Raw genomic sequence first — 21,497 nt, forward strand, 5'->3', positions numbered from 1 at the left:
GATTTGCAAAAAGCCCATCTCCTTTGGGAGAGATTCTCTCCCCCACTTTCTGCCTCTCCCCAGAGACAGGGGAAGCCACCGAGGAACCCTAATGCTATTCACTTGCTGTAGGTGATGGAGCGATGGATGGTGGATGTTCAGGGTTGCCAGCTGTCCCTCACCCTCCTCCTCCTCCTTCTCCAAGCCCAAGGTAGGCTGGAGAGGGTGGTGACCTGAGGAGTTACCCTGCCCAGCCAGCAGGAAGAGTGATGACACTGGGCGATCGACTGGCTATGAAAACAAAGAGTCTGTCTTATTGCCAAGGGATGGAGAAACTTGGCCAGCAGCAAGGGGTGCAGAACACTGCCCTAGTGTGGGGCTGACAGCGCCTCTCAACTCCTGACATCCTGGCACTTTACACACCTTCCTGGAGCCACCCAACCCCCCTGGGATGTAGGGACAGGACCCCAACCCTGATGGGAAATGGGCCTGGGGAGGAGAAGCTACTGGCTCAGGGTCACACCAAGTGTCAGAGCCATGGACGGGACCCAGCAGTCATTATTATTCCTTCACCCTTCTTCCTTCACCCTCCTACTTCTCTGGTCCTTCTCGCATGAACAGAGAGCAACAATACCCAAAGTCCAAAGGCGGAAACAATTAGATGTTTATTGGGGTGAACTTCCAGCAAGCATGATTCCAGTTTCCTTCCTTAGTGTCCCCCTTCCCAGCTCTGACACCACAGAGCCTTGTCTGTCCCTGTTTCTGTTCCTATCCCTTGTTCCCATTTCCCCCTTTAGCAAAACATGATCCCAATTCCCCCATCCCCAGTACCTGTTCCCATTCCCCCCACCCTTACTTCCTGATTGACTGCAGACTATATAGTAAAACTTGAATTCTGCTTAGCTATACCTTAACCAATCATTTTACTGAAATTTAACAGGGGCGGCTCTAGACATTTCGCCACCCCAAGCATGGCGTCATGCCACAGGGGACGCTCTGCTGCTTGATAGTCCTGTGGCTCTGGTGGACCTCCCACAGGCGTGCCTGCAGAGGGTCTGCTGGTCCCATGGCTTCGGTGGAGCCGCGGGACCAGCGGACCCTCCGCAGGCATGCCACCGAAGGCACCCTGCCTGCCGCCTTCCCAGCAACCAGCAGAGAACCCCCTGTGACATGCAGCCCCAAGCACGCGCTTGGCGTGCTGGGGCCTGGAGCCACCCCTGAATTTAACTGACCAATCCCAACATATTGTAACATGGTTATTTAACCAATTATAGTCCACCACATTCATTGGTTTACAGCCAAAAATATTAAATATACAGCAGACAGAAACCATGCAAATAAACATACAAAACAATACAGAAGTGAGGATTTCACAACTACATGTAAGCGAGACTCGCCGGGGCTCGACCTTCCCGGACGAGGAGGGGAGCCACACCGGCCTCGACTTGTCGTCTGCAGGTCTCAGTCTCGGGACTGTCGCCCACCGCACGGGTAATGGGTCCTTATGGATAGGTCCGGGCAGTGGTACAGTCAACGGGGGCCTGGCCCTGGATTCGGGCAGGCACCAACACACAGTTAATTAGGAGGTCAGGCCGCCTGCTGCAAGGCTGAGCAACAATATACAGTCAGTTCGGGGCTCAGACCCTCTGCTGCAGGGCTGAGTAACAATACACAGTTATCCCAGCTCCGGTCCTTTGGTTCAGGGCGGGCTGGCAGGAGTGCAGGTCGCTCGAGCCCTTTGGGACAAGGCCGAGCAGTGGTACGGGCAAAGGGGGCCCAGCCCTTGGTTCGGGCGGGGCACCAGTTACACAGTTATAGCAGCTCTGGCCCTTTGGAGCAGGGCAGAGGAGTGGCAAAGTCAGAGGGGGCCCAGCCCTTGGTTTGGGCGGGGCACCAAACACAGTTAGAGGCTCAGATCCTCTTGCATCAGGGTTAGGCAAACACACAGTAGGCCTAATGGCTTCCTCAGGCCAGGGGGAGGGGGATTCTGCCACCCGGCTACTGGTAGCAGGGGGAACGCAGGCCCACCCACTCCACTGCGTTCCAGCCCGGGGCCCTAGTAGCGGTGATCACCGCTGCAGGTGGTCAGTGGGGATCCTGACCGCAACACACTGCCATGGGTATCGGGAGGTCTGCAGCCTGACTCGGGTCGGCTGCTCCTGGGCTACTTCCAGTATCCCCCTCTGAGCCTAACTGGTTTGTGGGATCAGCTTCTGGGACGTCCCATCACATCAGCTCCTCCCAGCCACGGCTGGGCGGCAGGTCCGGCAGCTCTTCTGGGAAGTCCGGCCAGGCCTGTTCCAGGGCGTCCTCGGGGCCGCAACAAGGGCGGGGCGGCTCCGGCCACTCCTCGTCGTAGCGGGTGCGGGGCAGCTCCGGCAGCTCCTCGTTGTAGCGGGGAGGTTCTGGCCAGTCCGGACACCGGCCTGCGGCCTCAGCAGCTTCCCAGTCAGGAGCTCCCGCGGACAGGTCTGCTCCTGATGGTGGCTGGGCTCCAACTGAGGGCTGGCTTTTATTCTTCCGGGTCGCCGCTTGACCCTCTGGGGGCGGGACTTCTGCTTAGAGGCCTCACCCCATGGATGATTGACGGGGCTCGGCCCTCCTGGATGAGGAGGGGAGCCACACCGCCTCGTTACACACAACCCCCCCCAAGTCCAGCTCCCGCTCGTCGGGGCTGGACGGTTCCATCTCCTCGAGGCAGGATAGGAAGTCCACGTTGGCATGGTCCTTGCCAGCCCGATGCTGGATGGTGAATGCATAGGGCTGCAAGGCCAAATACCAGCGCATAATGTGGGCGTTATTGTCCTTCATACGCATGAGCCATTGAAGCGGGGCGTGGTCTGTGATGAGAGTGAAAGGGGGTTCTTTCTTCCACCAGGAGGAAGAACCAAACGGCCTCGCAGGCCCACTTTACTGCGAGGGCCTCCTTTTCCACCACGGCGTAGTTCCGCTCTCGTGGGAACAGTTTTCGGCTCAGGTACAGTACAGGGTGGTCTCCTCCATCCCCTTCCTGAGACAAGACCACTCCTAGGCCGACATCAGATGCATCCGTCTGGAGGATAAATGGTTTGTCAAAATCCAAACTATACAAGACGGGTTCCTGGCACAAGCAGCTTCGGAGCGTTTTAAAGGCCGCCTCACACTCGGGGGTCCATTGTACCTGTCGCGGGCTATTCCCAGTCAGCAGCCCAATCAAGGGGGCGGCAATGGACACAAATTGCGGGATAAATCGCCGGTAATACCCCACGAGTCCCAGGAAGCGTAGTACCTGTCGTTTGGTTGTTGGGGGAGGGGGGAACTCTGCGAGGGCTTGGACTTTCCCCACGAGGGGTTTGACTTGCCCCTGCCCGAGGGTATAGCCGAGGTAGGTGGTCTCCTGCCAGGCTATCCGGTCTTTCTTGGGGTTCGCCGTCAACCCCGCCTCCTGCAGGGTTCTGAGGACCGCCGCGACCTGGTTTAGATGGTCCTCCCAGCGGCGGCTGTAGATCACAACATCATCTAGGTACACGGCCGTGTACTCTTGATGCGGCTGCAAGAGGTGGTCCATGAGCCGCTGAAAGGTTGCGGGGGCCCCTTGGAGGCCGAAGGGCATCCGTGTGAATTGATAGAGCCCTGACAGGGTGGCAAAGGCAGTCTTCTCCTTGGAGGTCTCCTTGAGCGGGATTTGCCAGTAGCCCTTGCTAAGGTCCAGCGTGGTGATGAATCGGGCCTCCTCGAGGTGGCCCAGCAGCTCGTCGACCCGGGGCATCAGGTAGGCATCGAAGCATGATATGGTGTTGACCTTCTGGAAGTCTATGCAGAACCGACGGGAGCCATCTGGCTTGGGCACCAAGACCACTGGACTGCGCCACTCGCTCCGAGACGGCTCGACTACTCCCAGGGCCAACATGGCCTGGACCTCCTCCTCAACTTCCTGCTGCATTCAATACGGCACCGGCTGGGCAGTTTCTCGGACAACCTTCCCGGGCTCGGTTTGGATCGTGTGGCAAGTTAACGTTGTATAGCCCGGTAGCGCCGTGAAGGTTTTCCGGAATGCTCGCAGGAGGCACTACGCCTGTTTACGTTGCTCGTCCGTCAGGGAACACCCCAACGGGGGCTCCGTCAGGTCCCTCGTTTGGACCACCTCCGGGCCTAGCTCCAAGTCCGGCGGGCATGGGTCGATCAAGAGGCCCTCTCGGTCACGCCATGGCTTCAGCAGGTTGACGTGGTATATCTGTTTCTTCTTCCGGCGGCCCGGTTGGTAAATCTCATAATTAACGGGGCCCACCTTCCGAGTTACCTCGTAGGGGCCCTGCCAACAGACCAATAATTTCGACTCCTTGGAGGGTAGGAGCAGCAGAACCCGGTCTCCAGGGGCAAACTCTCGTACCTGCGCTTCTTGATTGTAACTCCGCTACTGCCTCTCTTGGGCTACCTTTAGGTTTTCCCGCACCAGGGTCCCCACCTGAGTAAGCTGTTCCCATAGCCGGAGGACGTACTGGAGGAGGCCCTGGGTTGGGGAGGCCGACTGCTCCCACGTCTCCTTCATTAAATCCAGGAGGCCCCATGGCCTCTGCCCGTACAAGAGTTCAAAGGGGGAAAACTTGGTCGACGCCTGGGGAACTTCCCGGATGGCTAGTAGCAGGGGTGGTAGAAGTTGGTCCCAGTGGCGTAGCTCGTCTGTTGGGAACCTTTTTAGCATGGTCTTAAAGGTCCGATTGAACCGTTCCACCAACCCATCCATCTGGGGGTGATAGATGGAGGTGTGCAGTTGTTTCACCCCCAGGAGTTGGCAGACCTGTTCCAGTAACTGGGAGGTGAAGTTAGTGCCCTGGTCGGTCAGGATTTCTTTAGGCAATCCTACGCGGGAAAACACCTTCACCAGCTCGCCGGCAATGGTCCGGGCCGTGATGCTCCTCAGGGGAATAGCCTCTGGGAACCGGGAGGCATAGTCGACCAGGACCAGGATATACTGGAAACCAGCCGCACCCTGGGGCAGTGGGCCTACCAGGCCCATGGCAAAGCGTTCGAACGGCGTTTCGACCTATGGCATGGGGACCAAGGGGGCCTTGGGCACTCGAGGCGGGGCGGCCAACTGATACCCCGGACAGGAATTACAGTACTGCTTTACGTCCCTATTGAGCCCCGGCCAGTAGAACCGCGTCCGGATTCGGGCCAGGGTCTTCTCGTGCCCCAGGTGTCCCGCAGCCAGCACGTCGTGGGCCAGGCTCATCACGGCACATCGGTGGCAGCAGGGCACGAGAAGTTGCATCCGGGGCTCCCGTGTGCGGGGGTCCCGCTCGACCCGATAAAGTCTGTCCCGCCGGAGCTCAAAGTGTGGCCACTGCGTGGCACTGTGAGGGTCGACAATGGATCCATCGACTGCCGCCAGTTGCTTGTAGGCCCGGCTGAGTGTGGGGACGGCCCGTTGGTCCTGACAGAAGTCCGTGTCAAAGCGAGGTCTGGTGGTGGGGGGTTCTTCCCCCTGGCCTTTGGCCTCCGCGTTTCCTGCCCCAACCTCCTCGGCATCCCCTTCTGTCTCCACCGGGGGCTCCTGGGGCTCGGCCTCAAAGGCCGGTATGGACCGGAGGAGCCCCTCAAAGGCGGGCCAGTCGCGTCCCAGGATCACGGGGTAGGCTAGTCGGAAGGCCAAGCTGACTACCAATGACCGCATGAGGTCATTGACCGTCAAACGGGCCCGGGCACTCGGGTAGGGTCGGACATCCCCGTGGATGCACTGCAAACGGATGGACCCCAAACCAGGGTCGACCAGTGGTCCCAGAGCCCGGAGGATCAGCGTTTGCCCACAGCCCAAGTCCACTAGGGCCGTTGTGGCACGGTCCCCTACGACCACTGGGACCGTGAGTTTGGGGGGTTGGGGCCGCCGAGCTCGGCCTTCCCCGGCAAAGACCTGCCCAAAATCACACTCCATCTTGGGACAGTCCCGTTGTAAGTGACTGGCCTTCCCACATCCGAAGCAGGGTCCAATTCCTGGGCGTCCACTCCGGGGGCCGGCGGCTCGAGGGCTTCGGGGAGGGCTTCGGCGGGGCCCCGACAGACCCATGGGAGAGGCCCGTGGGGCCGAGTGCGGGGCAGGATCCGGGCGTGGGGTGGAGAAGCCGTCGTGGGGTCTGGCCCGCGGTTCGGGCGCTCCCATGGACAGGTCTGCTCCCGACGGTGGCTGGGCTCTAACTGAGGGCTGAGGGCCGGCTTTTATTCTTCCGGGTCGCCGCTTGACCCTCTGGGGGGCAGGACTTCCGCTTAGAGGCCCCACCCCTATGGATGATTGACGGGGCTCAACCCTCCCAGATGAGGAGGGGAGCCACACCGCCTCGTTACACACATCTATACAGACATAAGGGTTTTCCAGCTGTGTCTATTGATAAGTGAGTTCTTGCCAGACAGGATGCTATCTTCTAGGCTTTTCCCTTTCTCTGGAGTTGATAGAAATATCAGGGCAGGACTGTATTCCTAATAGCCCAATAGCACCTTATTTCAATGTGACTAGTTTGGAATGTGAGGATGTGACCATACACTTCCCAGCTTATGGCTGCCTAACTACATCTTAGCTGAAGGCCTTAGCCTGTCACAGTAAGAGAAGGCCATTACACAGACAGTGATCTTTGATTTTTTCTTTTATACCTCTATAACAAGCTAAGTGATAAGAATACACCTAAATTCTTAAAGTATAGGCCTTTGCAAACAGGCTTGAATATCTATATCCTAACACTTATTTCCAGGACCCTTCACTAACCACTGCTGCACACTCCCTCCCACAGCTGCAATTACAACCAGGCCCTCATGTCTGGTCCCCCAGCCTTTGAGAGGGAGCGTGCTCTGCAGCAGTGACTGCACCAGGGCATTGTGAGGCAGGACTCCTAGGTTCCATTGCTGGTTTTCCTATTGACCTGTGAGACTTTGGACAAGTTGCTCCCCCTCTCTATGGCTCTGTCCCCAGCAGTCAAATGGGGTTTTAATTTTTTTTTCCCACTATTGGAAAATGCTGGGAGAATCCCCCAGGAAAAGCTGCTCTGTCAGTGCTAAGCAGCATCTGCCCATTAAAGGTCAGAGCATATTGCCCAGGAGGAGAAGTGTTTGGCTCTGGGGTTTCACTTCAGCCCAATCTAGAGAGAGGGGCCCAGCCTGGAGTTTAGCTCAAGAGACCAATTCTCCAATTTGTTAAGGGTGTTTTGAATTCTAATCCTGTGCTCCAAAGTGCTTGGTATCATCTGCAAATTTTATAAGCATATGCTCCACTCCAGTTGTTGTCTGGCAGCCTCCTTTGGTAGTCATGATGATGAACAGGTCTGACTACCAAAAGGAGGCCGCCAGACAACTCTCCAACACCAAATTCTACGGGCCACTTCCCTCAGATCCCACTGAGGAATACACTAAGAAACTGCAACATCTACTCAGGACACTCCCTACACTAACACCGGAACAAATCAACATACCTTAGAGCCCCGACCAGGGTTATTCTATCTACTACCCAAGATCCACAAACCTGGAAATCCTGGACGCCCCATCATCTCGGGCATTGGCACTCTCACTGAAGGACTGTCTGGATATGTGGACTCTCTACTCAGACCCTATGCCATCAGCACTCCCAGCTATCTCCGTGACACCACTGATTTCCTGAGGAAACTACAATGCATTGGTGACCTTCCAGAAAACACTATTCTAGCCACCACGGACGTAGAGGCTCTCTAAACGAACATCTCACACACAGATGGAATACAAGCTGTCGGGAACAGTATCCCTGATGATGCTACAGCACAACTGGCTGCTGAGCTCTGTGCCTTTATCCTCACACACAACTATTTCAAATTTGATGACAATATATACCTCCAGATCAGTGGCACAGCTATGGGCACCCGCATGGCCCCACAATATGCCAATATTTTTATGGCCAACCTGGAACAACACTTCCTCAGCTCTCATCCACTCACGCCCCTTCTCTACCTACGCTATATTGATGACATCTTCATCATCTGGACCCATGGGAAGGAGACTCTGGAAAAATTCCACAATGATTTCAACAGCTTCCACCCCACCATCAACCTCAGCCTGGACCAATCTACACGGTAGATCCACTTCCTGGACACCATGGTGCAAATAAGTGATGATCACGTTAACACCACCCTATACCGAAAGGCATAGTGGTCGGTAGGTTATCTTCATGCCTCCAGCTTCCATCCCGGGCACATCACACGATCCATTGTCTACAGCCAAGCACTGAGGTACAATCGCATCTGCTCTAACCCCTCAGACAGAGACCAACACCTGCAAAATCTCCACCAAGCATTCTCCTAACTAAAATACCTGCACGAGGAAATAAGGAAACAGATCAACAGAGCCAGACGTGTACCCAGAAGCCTCCCACTGCAAGACAAACCCAAGAAAGAAACCAACAGGACTCCACTGGCCATCACATACAGTCCCCAGCTAAAACCCCTCCAACACATCATCAGGGATCTACAACCCATCCTGGACAACGATCCCACACTTTCACAGGCCTTGGGTGGCAGGCCAGTCCTCGCCCACAGGCAACTTGCCAACCTGAAGCAGATTCTCACCAGTAACTGCACACCGCCCCATAGTAACTCTAGCTCAGGAACCAATCCATGCAACAAACCTCGATGCCAACTCTGTCCACATATCTACACCAGCGACACCATCACAGGACCTAACCAGATCAGCCATACCATCACCGGTTCATTCACCTGCACGTCCACACATGTAATATATGCCATCACATGCCAGCAATGCCCTTCTGCTATGTACATCGGCCAAACTGGACAGTCGCTACGGAAAAGGATAAACGGACACAAATCAGATATTAGGAATGGCAATATACAAAAACCTGTAGGAGAACACTTCAACCTCCCTGGCCACACTATAGCAGTCCTTAAGGTGGCCATCCTGCAGCAAAAAAACTTCAGGACCAGACTTCAAAGAGAAACTGCTGAGCTTCAGTTCATCTGCAAATTTGACCCAATCAGCTCAGGATTAAACAAAGACTGAATGGCTTGCCAACTACAAAACCAGTTTCTCCTCCCTTGGTTTTCACACCTCAACTGCTAGAATAGGGCCTCATCCTCCCTGATTGAACTTACTCATTATCTCTAGCTTGCCTGCATATATATACCTGCCCCTGGACATTTCCACTACATGCATCTGACGAAGTGGGTATTCACCCATGAAAGCTCATGCTCCAAAACGTCTGTTAGACTATAAGGTGCCACAGGATTCTTCGCTGCTTCTGCTAACCCTGACTCTACACATGGGGATCAAATGACCACTTCAGTGAGGTAGATCAATACTCCTTCCTTCCTCCAAGAAAAGCTGAGGTAAGGTCACTGGAGTACCTGGGACCTCTTCGGAGGTGGGATAAAGGAATTTGGCTGTAGGAGAGGTCTGAAAAACCTGCCTCGCCCAATCTCACTGTTATTAGAAGCAGTGCAAGATCAAATGTCATTTCATAGGGAGAAAGCTATTCCTTACTCCCTTTGGGCCAAGGAATTGCTACTTCTGGGGCAGTGGGGCAGCTGACCCCTTGAGGGACAAAGGGACACCACACACACTCCCTAAAAGCTGCATGGGATATGGGAATCTGAGGATCAGGTCTCAAATTCACACCCAAAGATTTTGGGGGAACAAGGTTAAGAAGGGCATGTAAGACCTCAGAGATTCTAAGGAAAGAAATCATGCAGGATGTTTGTCAAACATCAAATGACTCTATAGATTTTTTTGAAGGATATATCCTGTCTTGCCAGCAGAATGTTTATCTGAATAGATGAAATGTGAAATTATAAAGGTCATGTCAGAAACACCATCCCAGGAAATAAATCTGTCCAGGAAATAAGTCAAGGTTTCCCCAGGATGCTGCTAAAGCACACTAGTTACACTCAAGTCTTTAAGGGGGGAAATGTGACAGATACGGCAATTTCCTGCAATATAAATGCAAATATTGTGTATTATTGTGCACTTGGACGATCAACAGACTGTATTAGACGTGGCAGACAAGAATGATAATTTGGGCATTACATGTGGAGTTCCTGAGAAGTAGCTATGGGAAGGTTAATGCAAATATCTGTTGCCAGTTATGCACAAACCCAACTTTTGAAGCTATGCTCTGAGGAAGGGACCACTGTCTAATTACCTGTTCCCAGACTCTTAAGATCAAAAGCCCAAAAGCTTAATAAAGATACAGGTTGAGCCCTGTCAGCATGCTTTTTCTGAGCTGAGGCTGTTATGAACTTGTAAGCACAGAAAAACTCCAAGGTGGTTTGAAGGACTAACTCCTTCACCACAGCCTTTATTGGAAATGGGCAGATGATCTCTGCTAAGCTTATGAGCATGATGGTAGATTTGTGCTGTTTTCTCTGTAAGGCTTTCACCTCAAGAAAAATGTGCTTTCTTAGCAAAAATGTGTGGTAACTTCTAACTGCTAATAATTACGTTAATAGCTTTTGAAGAGAAAGCAAAGCACAGATTCTGACTTGTTCAGGCAGTCTGGCATGCCAGTGATATCATAGTGTAGGCAGGGCATTGTGCAGCCTGGGGAAAAAAAGGTAGTCAAGTGGGAGAGAGATGATGGCTCTCTGCCCAGGTGAGGAGATGGTTGAGGGTCCAGGAGCCTAGACTGGGTGCCCTTGAAAGATCAAAGAGAATACAGGTGCAGGTGCCCTGAACTGTTACATTATTTATAAGCCATTTCTCAAAAACCCTCACCCTATACACTCAAATATCTCCCCCCACCATCCCAGAAATATTAAAAGGAACCTTTCCTCAGCACAGACAACTTAAGAAAACACAATGAATGTGACTAGGTCAACCTGTGTTAGTTATAATCAGCTAACAATCAATATAAACTCTAGAAAATAAATTACAAACACGTTTTAAAAACAACATGACTAGGGCTCAGAGGGGAGAGGGAACTCTTCCAAGGCCACTTGAGATGCCCCACAGAGGCTATGCAGACATCACAATACTGAAGTCAGGCTTTGCTGGGTTGTCAGAGTTGGTTTTGCCTCAGGGAGGTGTGGATCTAACCTAGGGAAAGCACAACTGCAGCTTGAAATGAACTAGGGTGACCAGACAGCAAGTGTGTACAATCAGGAAGGGGCTGGGGGGCCTAATAGGAGCCTATATATGAAAAAGCCCCAAATAGCGGGGCAGTCCCTGTAAAATCGGGACATCCGGTCACCCAAAATTGAACAGAGTCCAACCCTCGGGTTACAAAGGCAAATGTGGAACCGGTACTTGAGCGAAACCGCAGCCCGCCTCCAGCGCAGGTACCAGCCCACCAGCAGAGCGGAGCTGCACCCCGGGGCTCTGGGGACGGCCAGGCCTGGACTGCGGCACTGCCGAGGCGAGGGGAGGCGAGACTCGGCTTCCCCCCTGAGGTCTTTTGGCTGCTGGGAAGGTGAGAGCAGCAGGCGCCGGCTACTCCCACGCACCGGCCGCGCCCACGGCGCCGCGAGTCGCCCCGCGCCTTATAACGCCCCTGCCTCAGCGCCTCGCCTCCCCCCGCGCCCTGAGCAGCAGCCAGACAGCCGCCAAAGGGTCCCCGCGCCCGGAGCTCCCCGCCCAGGCAAGTTTCTCCTCCGCGCCCGCCCGGACTCTGGGGCCAGGGGCCCCGCCGGAGCGCGGCACGTGACCGGGCAGCCCTTCAGGCCCAGCCCAGCCGGGGCCATTCCGCCTTCCGCGGGGTCTCCCGGGCAGTAACCGCCGCCCAGGGGGGTCTCCGGCCCTGCCCCAGTCCATGGCCGCCGAGGCTGACGCGCCAACAGCCGAACCCCGCGCCATGGAACGGCCCGGACGCGGCGCGCGGGCACCAGGGGCAACCAGACAGGCCGGCGCGTGGCCTGGCCTGTGTTCGCCGCCAGGGGACGGGGCTCGCGGCTCCGGTGCCCATTGGCTCGGAGTCAACCTGTGACATTCCACTAGATCCTGATTGGCTGCCCGGCCGGCCGGGTCTGGCCTCCGCCGGTCTCACTCCCGCTGGGACTGAAGCCGGAAGAGGAAGGGCGGCGGGGCCGCGCTAAGGAGCTGGGCCGCTGCAGGTCGAGGTGAATTGTCCCCGCCGGAGCGGTGTGAGGGGAGGCGGGGCCGGGCCGGGCCGGGCCTGCGGGGCCGTGACTCCCCGGGGAGGCCTCGAGGGCTGATGGGGCTGGCGCGCGCCGGTGCTGGGCTTTGGCTCCCGCGAGCCCCCGCCGCTCCCCGCAGGCGGGCAAGGGGCGGTGGCTGGGCGGGGCGCATGGGCGCAGCGGAGCCCCCGGAGGCCGCTGCCTGCCTGAGGAAGTGCCCCAACCCCCAGCCCGCCCGGCTGCCCGCGTGTGGGTCTCGACCCCGCACGCTCCCGCTGTACTGAGAGCTGCACTGTTCTCCGAGCCGCCCCCGAGCTACTCGCCGGGGCCGGGTCACTCCGTGATAGGCCCCAAGCCCCGGCGCGCTGTTCTTTGTCATGCGTGCAATTAATGCCTGTCTTTCTCAAGCATCTTTCTAGGGCTGCCTTCATCTCTTTGCAATTTGTTTAATATTAGAAATGGCCCCAATGCAGTAGGGGATCGGTCCGGGGCATTGGAGATAATTGGAGGGAAGTTGCATTAGATTGATAAGAAGTGGATACTAATTTTGAAGTACAAATCTTAAGTGTTTGAAGGTACTCTTGCCCATATTCAGTGGGATACTTAACTGAGTAGTGTTCAGTATCCATGGAACATATGGGGCAACTTCTCCACAATATGAAGTAAACACTTTGTCTACTTTTAAGCTAAGATTCTGATACTGCAAGTGCTCCTGCACAGGCTTCAAATAAAGCATCTGAGTAGTCCCATGATCTGTAAAATTAAGCACGAGCTTAAGTGTTTGCAGAATCAGAGTTCAAGGGCCTGAATCTGTAGTTCCTATCTTATGGCATTTCATTAGAGTTAGTGGGAATCAGCACAGGAGTAACTGTACATTTAGGTGTAGTTATTTGTAATAGCAGGCTTCAAAAATGTGTATAGTCTTTGCTGCAACATAATACTGATTTAAAATGTTAGGCATATATATATATATATATATACTTCATTTGACAATTAAATGTTTCCTTTTGCATAAAACATTACAAATGTTATAGCAACTTCTTGGTCAAAGGACCAAATAAAGGCACTTTCAAACTTACATTTGTATATAGTTTCTCTGTCATTTATCTCTGTCTGCACCTTTGGAATGAAATGTGGTAATGTTTAATAGCTCACAGGAATACTACAGAACTGTTTACAAAAAACAGAAATTATTGTATCAAAATGAAACTACAGGAATAAGTTAGGCCAAATGTGGGAATAAGCCTTAATTTATGTAGAAAATAAATTCACACTCTAACTCTTACTAGGTATGTCACGACGTCTTAATGATGAGGAGTTCAGGATCTTGCTTTTTTACATTGCTCTAATGCAGTGGTTTTCAAACCGTGGGTTGTGATCCAGAACTGGGTTGCGAAATGGAAGGGACTAGGACACGGCAGCTCTGGTCAGCAGCGCTGACTGGGCTGTTAAAAGTCCTGTTGGTGGTGCTGCTCGGCTAAGGCAGGCTAGTCCCTACCTATTCCAACACTACGCTGTGCCCCAGAAGCAGCCAGCAGCAGGTCTGGCTCCTAGGCAGGGGGGGCCCCCGTGCACTGACCCAGCACCGGCTCTGTGCGAGCATTGGCCAGTTCCTGAGCCCAGGAGCTGGGTCTGCTGCTAGCTGCTTTTGGGGCACAGCGTGGTCTGTGGTGCCAGAACAGGCAGGAAGCATGCCTCTGCACCCCTGCTGTGCTGCTGACTGGGAGCCACCTGAGGTAAACCTGCACCCCAATCTCCAGCCCCTCCCCTGAGCCTGCACCCCAATCCAGAGCCCCTCCCACACCCTTCATTTCTGGCCCTATCCCACAGCCCTCACCCCCATCCCATAGCCCCTCATACCACAAATCCCTCATCCCCAGCTCCATTGGGCCACGGGCATCAACAATTTTCTTCAACTGAGTCGCCAGAAAAAACAGTTGCAAACCACTGATCTGAGTTCTTCAGCAGCACAGTTCCTGCCTACTGCAATGCTGAGTTTGGTCAAACGCTATCTTGCAGGACTGTTCTAAACAAAAATTGCACCAATTTAAACCAATGTTGTTAAACTAGATGAACTTTTGCGTGATGATTCTCTCACTGGTTTATGTTGGTTTAGCTTGCCTCTTGTAAATTTACCAACAAGCTAAACCAATATAAGCCAGGTTTCAACTGATGGATCTGTGCAAGTACTAACTTAAAAATACTCCCCTGGCTATTGCACCTTTTCGGGTAATAATTCAGGTCAGCTAAATTAGCCAGTGAGTTGCACTACAGCATATATGTGCTGTCTCAACTTTCTCTTGTCGTTTCTTTTTTACAGGAAGCTGCAATGGAGAATGAGCTGCTGATGGCCTTTCTTTTGTCATTTTCCATATTGTTCTGCAAAAGTCACCTTCATGAAGTAGAGCTGGCTACTATTGCACAGACCACTGAGAAATTCATTCTAGATAAGGCAGCTGGTATCAACACTGAATTGGCAACACTTATGCAGAAGCATCACCTTCAGGAACTTTTCCATCGTTATGGGGAGAACAATACTTTGACTGTTGAAGGATTTAGAAAGTTGCTGCAAAACATAGGAATAGATAGAGTGAAAAGGATCACTACTGGCCACGATCATAATCACCATCTTCATCATAACCATGTTGTGCTAAGCAAAAACTTTGAGAGAACAGATTGCCCAAATCATGAAACTGGTGGTGTAAATAAAGATCCTAGTAATGGTCAGGCAAAGGAATTACAAAGAGTAGAAAATGCTGAGCACAAGCAGAACTTGATAAGCAACAAAAACACTCTTATGGGAATAACTGCATCTACCAACACTACTGCTACAGATGGCAATCCTGTATTACAGAATTCAGAAACCAGAGAAGTGAAGCCTGTTGTTCATACAAGTCTAACCAGCCCCAGTGACATGAATGTTACAGAAAGCAGCAGTGTGAGTTTACTTGTTAATGGAAAAGCTAATGAATCACTTCTTTCCCTAAGGGGATCTGAAAGAGGAAGTTACATGTATTCTAAATTTAAAAACCACAATACACAAGAGGTGAGACTAGTGTTCTGTACTCTTCTTGGGGGCATATTCCCATTAGAAGTGTGTTAGCATGGTTTGCTTCCATAGACATTCATCTAACTTCTAGGAATCTTGATGCAAGCTTTTGGAGGAGGGGTGTGTAAAATCTGAAATATACACAGACATAATTTGCTATGTAATAATTTTACACTCCAGTAGGAATGTTACATCCATGTTGTGCCCAGGTACAAGAGGATAGTTGTGCATTCTGGTTTGTACACTGGGTTGTAATATTTGATATTTTTATTTTTTTCCCCTTCTGGTTTCTCTCTTTAGGAGAACATTTTAAGACTAGTTAACTTCTGACACAAGTATGTGAAAGTTTTTGATGCTTGTTACAGGAAAACAAGTTTTCTTATGGTGTAGAAAAGAGTAGATAAGTAAGTAAATAAATAAATAAATACTTTTTGAAAGTTTCATTTCTGTAACCATACATGTTGCTGAAGTTATTCCAAGTAGGCGTACATTTTTCTGCTGGAAGTAAAAGGCTAGGACAGAAAGTAATTCATCCTACATAGAAATCAATGAGAGGCCTTGGAACTTAAGTATGGATTTTATGCAAGTTTCATTATATATATTTACTAATCATCTTTGGGTAAATATAATTTAGTATTAACTTGTATTCTAGTTGTTGGGAGCCCTACTGCAAGTGGCTTACTGCTCTGTGATCAGGCAAATAAGTCTTGCTGTGCCTAACTTTTCCCTTTTAAAATGGGGAAAATAATCACCTCTGTAAAACATCCTCATTCTCTGGTGAAAGCTGTCTAAGCATTCTTTATTTCTGTTATTAGAGCTGTCATAGATACTTGCATCTCTGTCCCTGAAAAATGATCTTCCTCCAAGTGATACAAGTTGTGCGTTGTCCACACTGGCACTATGTCTCCCACTGACGTAGCTTCTGCTTCTCGCTAAAGTGGAGTAATTATGCTGATGGGAGAGTGCTCTCCCATTGGCGTAGCGCGTCTTCACAAGGCGCACTACAGTGGCACAGCTGCGCCAATGTAGCACTGTAGTGTAAACTTGCCCTTAGTAAGGACATGGTAGTTGTCATTCGTTGTCCTCTTATTTAAAATGGAAGGCTTTTTTCCCAAAAAGAAGACTTTTGTTTTTGATTATATGTCCAATTAATTTTGAAGTATCTGGCTTTTATTAAAGTAATATGTAAATATTCATCCCACTACTACCTTCCACTGGAACTGTTGCACAGATTATTAAAACCCAATCACAAACATACTTTTTAATTTTTTTAGTGAGTGTTTGATCCTACCTCTCTTTTTAAGAGGTTGGGGAGGTTTTGTAGACACAAACTGAAATTAAAATAAAATGTCTGTCTTTTCTCTTGCTTTTTTAAAAGGGGAAAGGAATGCTCATGGACCTGCTGGTTGGTGTCACTAAATAAAACCACTGTAATGAGAGCTTTTCTTACAGCCAAATCCTTCACCTTTAAGGACCTTAAAAATCAGCAGGACCTCTTTAAAGTCTATTTATCCTTCTCGAGGTAGCTAAGCTAAATAATTCAGGGTGTGTATGTGTGCTCATAATCACAGGTTCTGAATCTTGTATTCAAGCATACAGGTGAGTCTCATCTTGCGCGCATTTAACATGTACAAATTTTGCTTTGCGCAGTCGGCAAAAACAAAAAAGAAAAATAATTTAAATACTGTACCTGTAATGCGGTCGATTCCGCTCGCCATTACACTCAATGTAATTTTGACTATACGTGATTTCGCTTTATGCGCTGAGAGTGGAACGTAACCCCAGCATAAGATGAGACTTGCCTGATATTGCATTCTTCACCAGCAGAGGAGAAACAAGGCTGGCAGCCCTACTAAACAGGAATTACTAGACTTTTAAAGACAGCAAGTAGTGCAGTACAAAGATGGTTGCGGGAAGAAATGTGTTCAGAACATGGCTTTTGATAGAAATGGTGTGATTGAAAAGATTTATTGCGAGCCTCTCATACAAATGACTTCTTCCCCCAGCATGAATTCTGTCTTCCTTCAGTTAAGAATCAGACAGCTCATGCATCCAGCTGGCAGCGTTGTCCAATTACCCCTCCAGTCCAGAGGCTGAGGCTAGCCCATAGAACAAGAAACGTACTGCTGTGCATTGTCCACCTCCTTCAGGCTGTGTGCAACATGTATTGTAGGCAGAAGAAAGGATAGAACCTTGAGGAAAATTGGATTTCAAAGTCTTCAGTGATGGCTGTCATCTTGCTTAGAGTGTAGTGAATAGAGGCTGATTCTATCTATACACAAATTTGAATACAAACCACAAAAGGTGTGAACTGATAGGTTTAATTATTTTGGTGCATGTGCATTGACACTTATTTCAGAATGAAACTTGCAAAAGTTTATTTAGCCGAAGTCAGCTTGTTACCAACCTTGGCTAAAATTGATTTCACTGTTTTTGGGAGGTGCTACTGTATTTTGAACTGGTATTGGACTGCTCTTGCAGTTTTTCTAGGATGTGATAGTACTTCTGTCCTTCTTAATCTTAAACATGTTTTTTCTTTCTGCAGTGCTTGAATGTATCAAAACTGATGACATCTCATGGAATAAACACACAAGTATTGTTGACTGCTACAGAATTCAGCTATCTTTGTCCAGCAATTGTTAACCAGATTGATGGCGAATTCTGCATAATGCATGCAGCTAGTGAAAAGGCTGAAAGCCCTCCAAAAAGCAATTCTTTGCAAATAGGTAGGTTTTAATTTCTTTTTATATTTAGAATAAATCTTACTAACAATCATTGAAATTTTGCTTTTTTTATAGCTAATATAAATATTTAGATTCTAAACTATTGTTTTTTTCTTAGATACTTAACTTTTCTATGTGCTGTACAAAGAGTTCTTTCTAGACACCCTTATCCTGGGGATTTTCTTAGTTATTAACATCTAAATCAGTGTTTTGAAGAAAGCAAGCATCATCTGATATATTTTGTATTTCTCTTACCAGCTTGGATTGGTGGCTTTATATCAATCTCCATCATCAGTTTTCTTTCTTTATTGGGTGTTATATTGATACCTCTGATGAATCGTGTATTTTTCAAGTTTCTTCTAAGTTTCCTTGTGTCACTGGCTGTTGGGACTCTGAGCGGAGATGCTTTTTTACATCTCCTTCCACATGTAAGTATTGTTACTCATATTAAATCATTCATCTTAACTTTGAAAAATGTTAGTGAAATATGGCTTTATTACTTTATTATTGATGTTAAGTGCTTGAGGAAGCCTACTAACACTAGCTTTGACTGTCTACCAAACCTAGTGGTTTATTGACATTGATGAAAACTTGTATTACCGTAATAAGAAAAGATTATCTACCTCAGGGGTCAGCAGCCTTTCAGAAGTGGTGTGCCAAATCTTCATTTATTCAATGTAATCTAAGGTTTCGTGTGCCAGTAATACATTTCAATGTTTTTAGAAGGTCTCTTTCTCTGTCTATATTATATAACTAAACTGTTATATGTAAAGTAATTAAGGATTTTAAAATGTTTAAGAAGCTAAATTTAAAATTAAATTAAAATGCAGATTTTATCAGTTTAGTGTGATCCTTGCCCTTGCTTTTCCTTGTTAAGTTTTCCAATGTCTGGCCCATATTTGGATACTTTAAGCTGCACACAGGCTTCTGAGTGATGAGTTGTTAACCGGCTCTGAGAGGGACAGAGGACAGATTTCATGTGTGAAAATACCTGTTTTCACAGGTATGTGGATCCAAATGCTGAAAGTATTGCAAACACAATTTTTTTTTTCCAGACAGTTAAATTTCATTGGCAAGGACGTCCAGCAGGTCAGAATAGAGACCTCATGGTCTCTCTTGGTAGCTTCAGCTGCACTCCACAGATCTAGGAACTTTGATGCCCACAGTTTTGAGCTTTTCAACTGAATGAGCTGCATTTAGAAATCTTCAACACCCATCCACTGAAATACAGACAAATCCAAGTCGCTTTCATTGAACTTTTCAGGTTTAATTAGAAAAGAAAGCATTGGGCCAAATTGCTGGAAATCTTGAAATCTGTCAGAAAATTCTGATCCCAGTTCTTGCATGTACATTCCAATCTCATTGACACTGACAGTGCAACGTGTCGATAGCTCTTTTATGAGTTGGAAATAGCAGAAAGTCGAAGTTTGAATATCCCGATAAACTGTCAGTTTTACAACAAATACCTTCCAGACTTCAAAAAGATCCAGAACCATTTGCCCTGCACCCTGGAGACAGAGATGGAGTTTGTTTAGGTGAGCAGTGATGTCAGTTAGAAACATGAGCTTATGCGGCCATTTGTCATCATCCAGTTCGGGGTAGTTTTGTCCTTTTTCCAACAAAAAGACCTTGATTACAAAGCTCCAAACAGTTTACAAAGCTCACCGAAACCTTGCCAGGACTTAACCACCGAATGTTGCTGTGAAGTGGAATGTCGTTATAAGCATTGTCCATCTCTTCTAGCAGTGCTTGAAACTGTCTGTGAGTCAAAGCAGATCGAGCAACAAGGAAGCTCACAATTCACACCACTGTATTCATCACGTTATTAAGCTCTGAATGAAAAATTTTAGAGCACAGGTTTTCTTGATGGATGATATGGTGAAATTTGACTGTTGGGCGGTCAATTTGATCTTCAAATAACTTAACAAATCCTTTCTGTTTTCTGACCATGGCAGGAGCATCATCTGTTGTCACACACAATATTTTTCTGATGTCAACTCTTGTTCTTCAAAATGGTTTACAAAGCTTTCCACTATATCTTCCCCCTTTGTTGTGCCGTGCAGGGGTTTTAGGCAACAAAATTCCTCTTGGATTTCATCAGAAGCACAATATCTTGCAACAGCTGCCAAACGTGGAACGTTGTTTATATCTACGCTCTCATCAACTGCAACGCTAAACACTGCTGTGTCTTTTAATGCAGTCGTCTGCTTTTCCTTAATATTTTCTGCCATTTTGCTTATGCATCTCTCAACTGTTCTGGCAGAGATAAGCAGTTCTTTTATTTTAGATATGATTGTATCTTTATTTGACAAATTATTGACCAAAATCTCTTAACTACTGAGAAAAACCTTTTTATATATTCCCCATCTGTAAACGGCCTTCCCGTTTTTTGCAATGCACTGTGCAGTCTTGTAACTTCCTTCTGTAGCTTGATTTTTACTCACACTTAAGCTTTTAAAAACACTTCTTTGCGTCTCATATCCTGCTACTGCCTTTTTGATTGACTCAGTCTTGTCTGCTTCATCGAGAGGTTTTTCTCATGCTTCGTTTCAAAATGTCGTCAAACTCTTGATGTGCGACCAAACAACATTTTCACAACAGAAAGCATAAACAGCACAGTCCTTTTGAATAAATCCAAATGTCTGTCCAAGAAGGCTGAAATGAACGGACATCTAACTTTGCTTTCTTAGGAGCTGCCATTTTGTCAAATGTTTCCCTCATCTCTCACTGGGGGGGGGAAAAATGGCAACGGAGGGCACACACAAGGTGAAACACAGATGTGGTCTCATATAAGCAGCAAACCGGGACTTAAAAATATCCAAGCCTGGAACAATTTTTAAGATGGTGCTGAACTGCACCCCCTCTTGTCCCTGTCTGTACCCCTCACTGCCCCAGCGTGGGGCCAGTGGGCCACAGCTGGGGGTGACTACAAACCCCCAGGCCAGGAGCAGAGCCTTGGGCCTGCTGCCGATACCCCAGGCTTGCAGCAGGCTGAGCAGGGCTGGAGGCCTGGACCCCGGCTGGCAGGGGGCTGATGACTGGAACCCCAGACAGGCAGCAAGGTGAGCAGCATGGAGGGCTGGTAGCCCAGGCCGGCAGCTGAGCAGGGCTGGTGGCAGGGACCCTGCTGGCAAGAGGCCAGCGGCCGGAGTCCCAGACCATCAGCGGGCTGAGCGGCTCAGCTTGCTGCCAGTCTAGGGTTCCCTCCACCAGCTCATGCCAACCGGGGCCTGGTCCCGTTCAGCCTGCTGCTGGTCTGGGGTTCCGTTCACCTAGGCAGGCAATGGGCTGAGCAGGGTCGGCAGCCAGGACCCTGGCTGGCAGCAGAGTGACACTAAAAATCCGCTTGCATGCCACCTTTGGCACGCATGCCACAGGTTGCCGACCCCGATCTGCCTTCAAATAATCTTTGTAAAACTGTAGCTGCTGTTTCTGGTCTAACCCAGGGTTCCCCACAATGCATGCAATTGCACCATCATGCGTTGGTTTGCAACATTCTGGTACATTACTCTGTCCCTCACACACAAGTTGCCTTTGTAGATCAGTAATTTAGAATCCTTTCTGATTTTTTTTTTTCTTTTCACTCTCTTACCTCACCTCCTGATTTTCTTTGAGAAATAGAAATAGTTCCATTATCTCTTTCCAATGTCAGGGGGGAGAGATAATTGCAACAGT

At 49.4% G+C, this 21,497-nt stretch overlaps 1 protein-coding gene across 6 annotated transcripts in view; it reads left to right on the plus strand.

The window, feature by feature from the left end:
• Positions 1–11,149: 11,149 nt before the first annotated feature.
• The window catches only part of SLC39A6 (solute carrier family 39 member 6), a 33,607-nt gene continuing 23,259 nt past the window's right edge, over positions 11,150–21,497 (plus strand). The window contains exons 1-4 of one of the 6 annotated variants that reach the window (XM_030551614.1): positions 11,150–11,386; positions 14,371–15,096; positions 17,645–17,825; positions 18,081–18,250. In XM_030551614.1, the coding sequence (XP_030407474.1) occupies positions 14,380–15,096; positions 17,645–17,825; positions 18,081–18,250 (1,068 nt within the window). In that variant the 5' untranslated portion in view covers positions 11,150–11,386; positions 14,371–14,379. Of the gene's footprint in view, positions 11,387–11,477; positions 11,555–11,917; positions 12,033–14,370; positions 15,097–17,340; positions 17,404–17,644; positions 17,826–18,080; positions 18,251–21,497 lie in introns of those variants that run through there. The other 5 variants (XM_030551613.1, XM_030551616.1, XM_030551612.1 and 2 more) reach the window with 5 other exon arrangements.

This window comes from Gopherus evgoodei, chromosome 2 (genome assembly GCF_007399415.2).
Source record: "Gopherus evgoodei ecotype Sinaloan lineage chromosome 2, rGopEvg1_v1.p, whole genome shotgun sequence".
Taxonomy (NCBI): domain Eukaryota; kingdom Metazoa; phylum Chordata; order Testudines; family Testudinidae; genus Gopherus; species Gopherus evgoodei.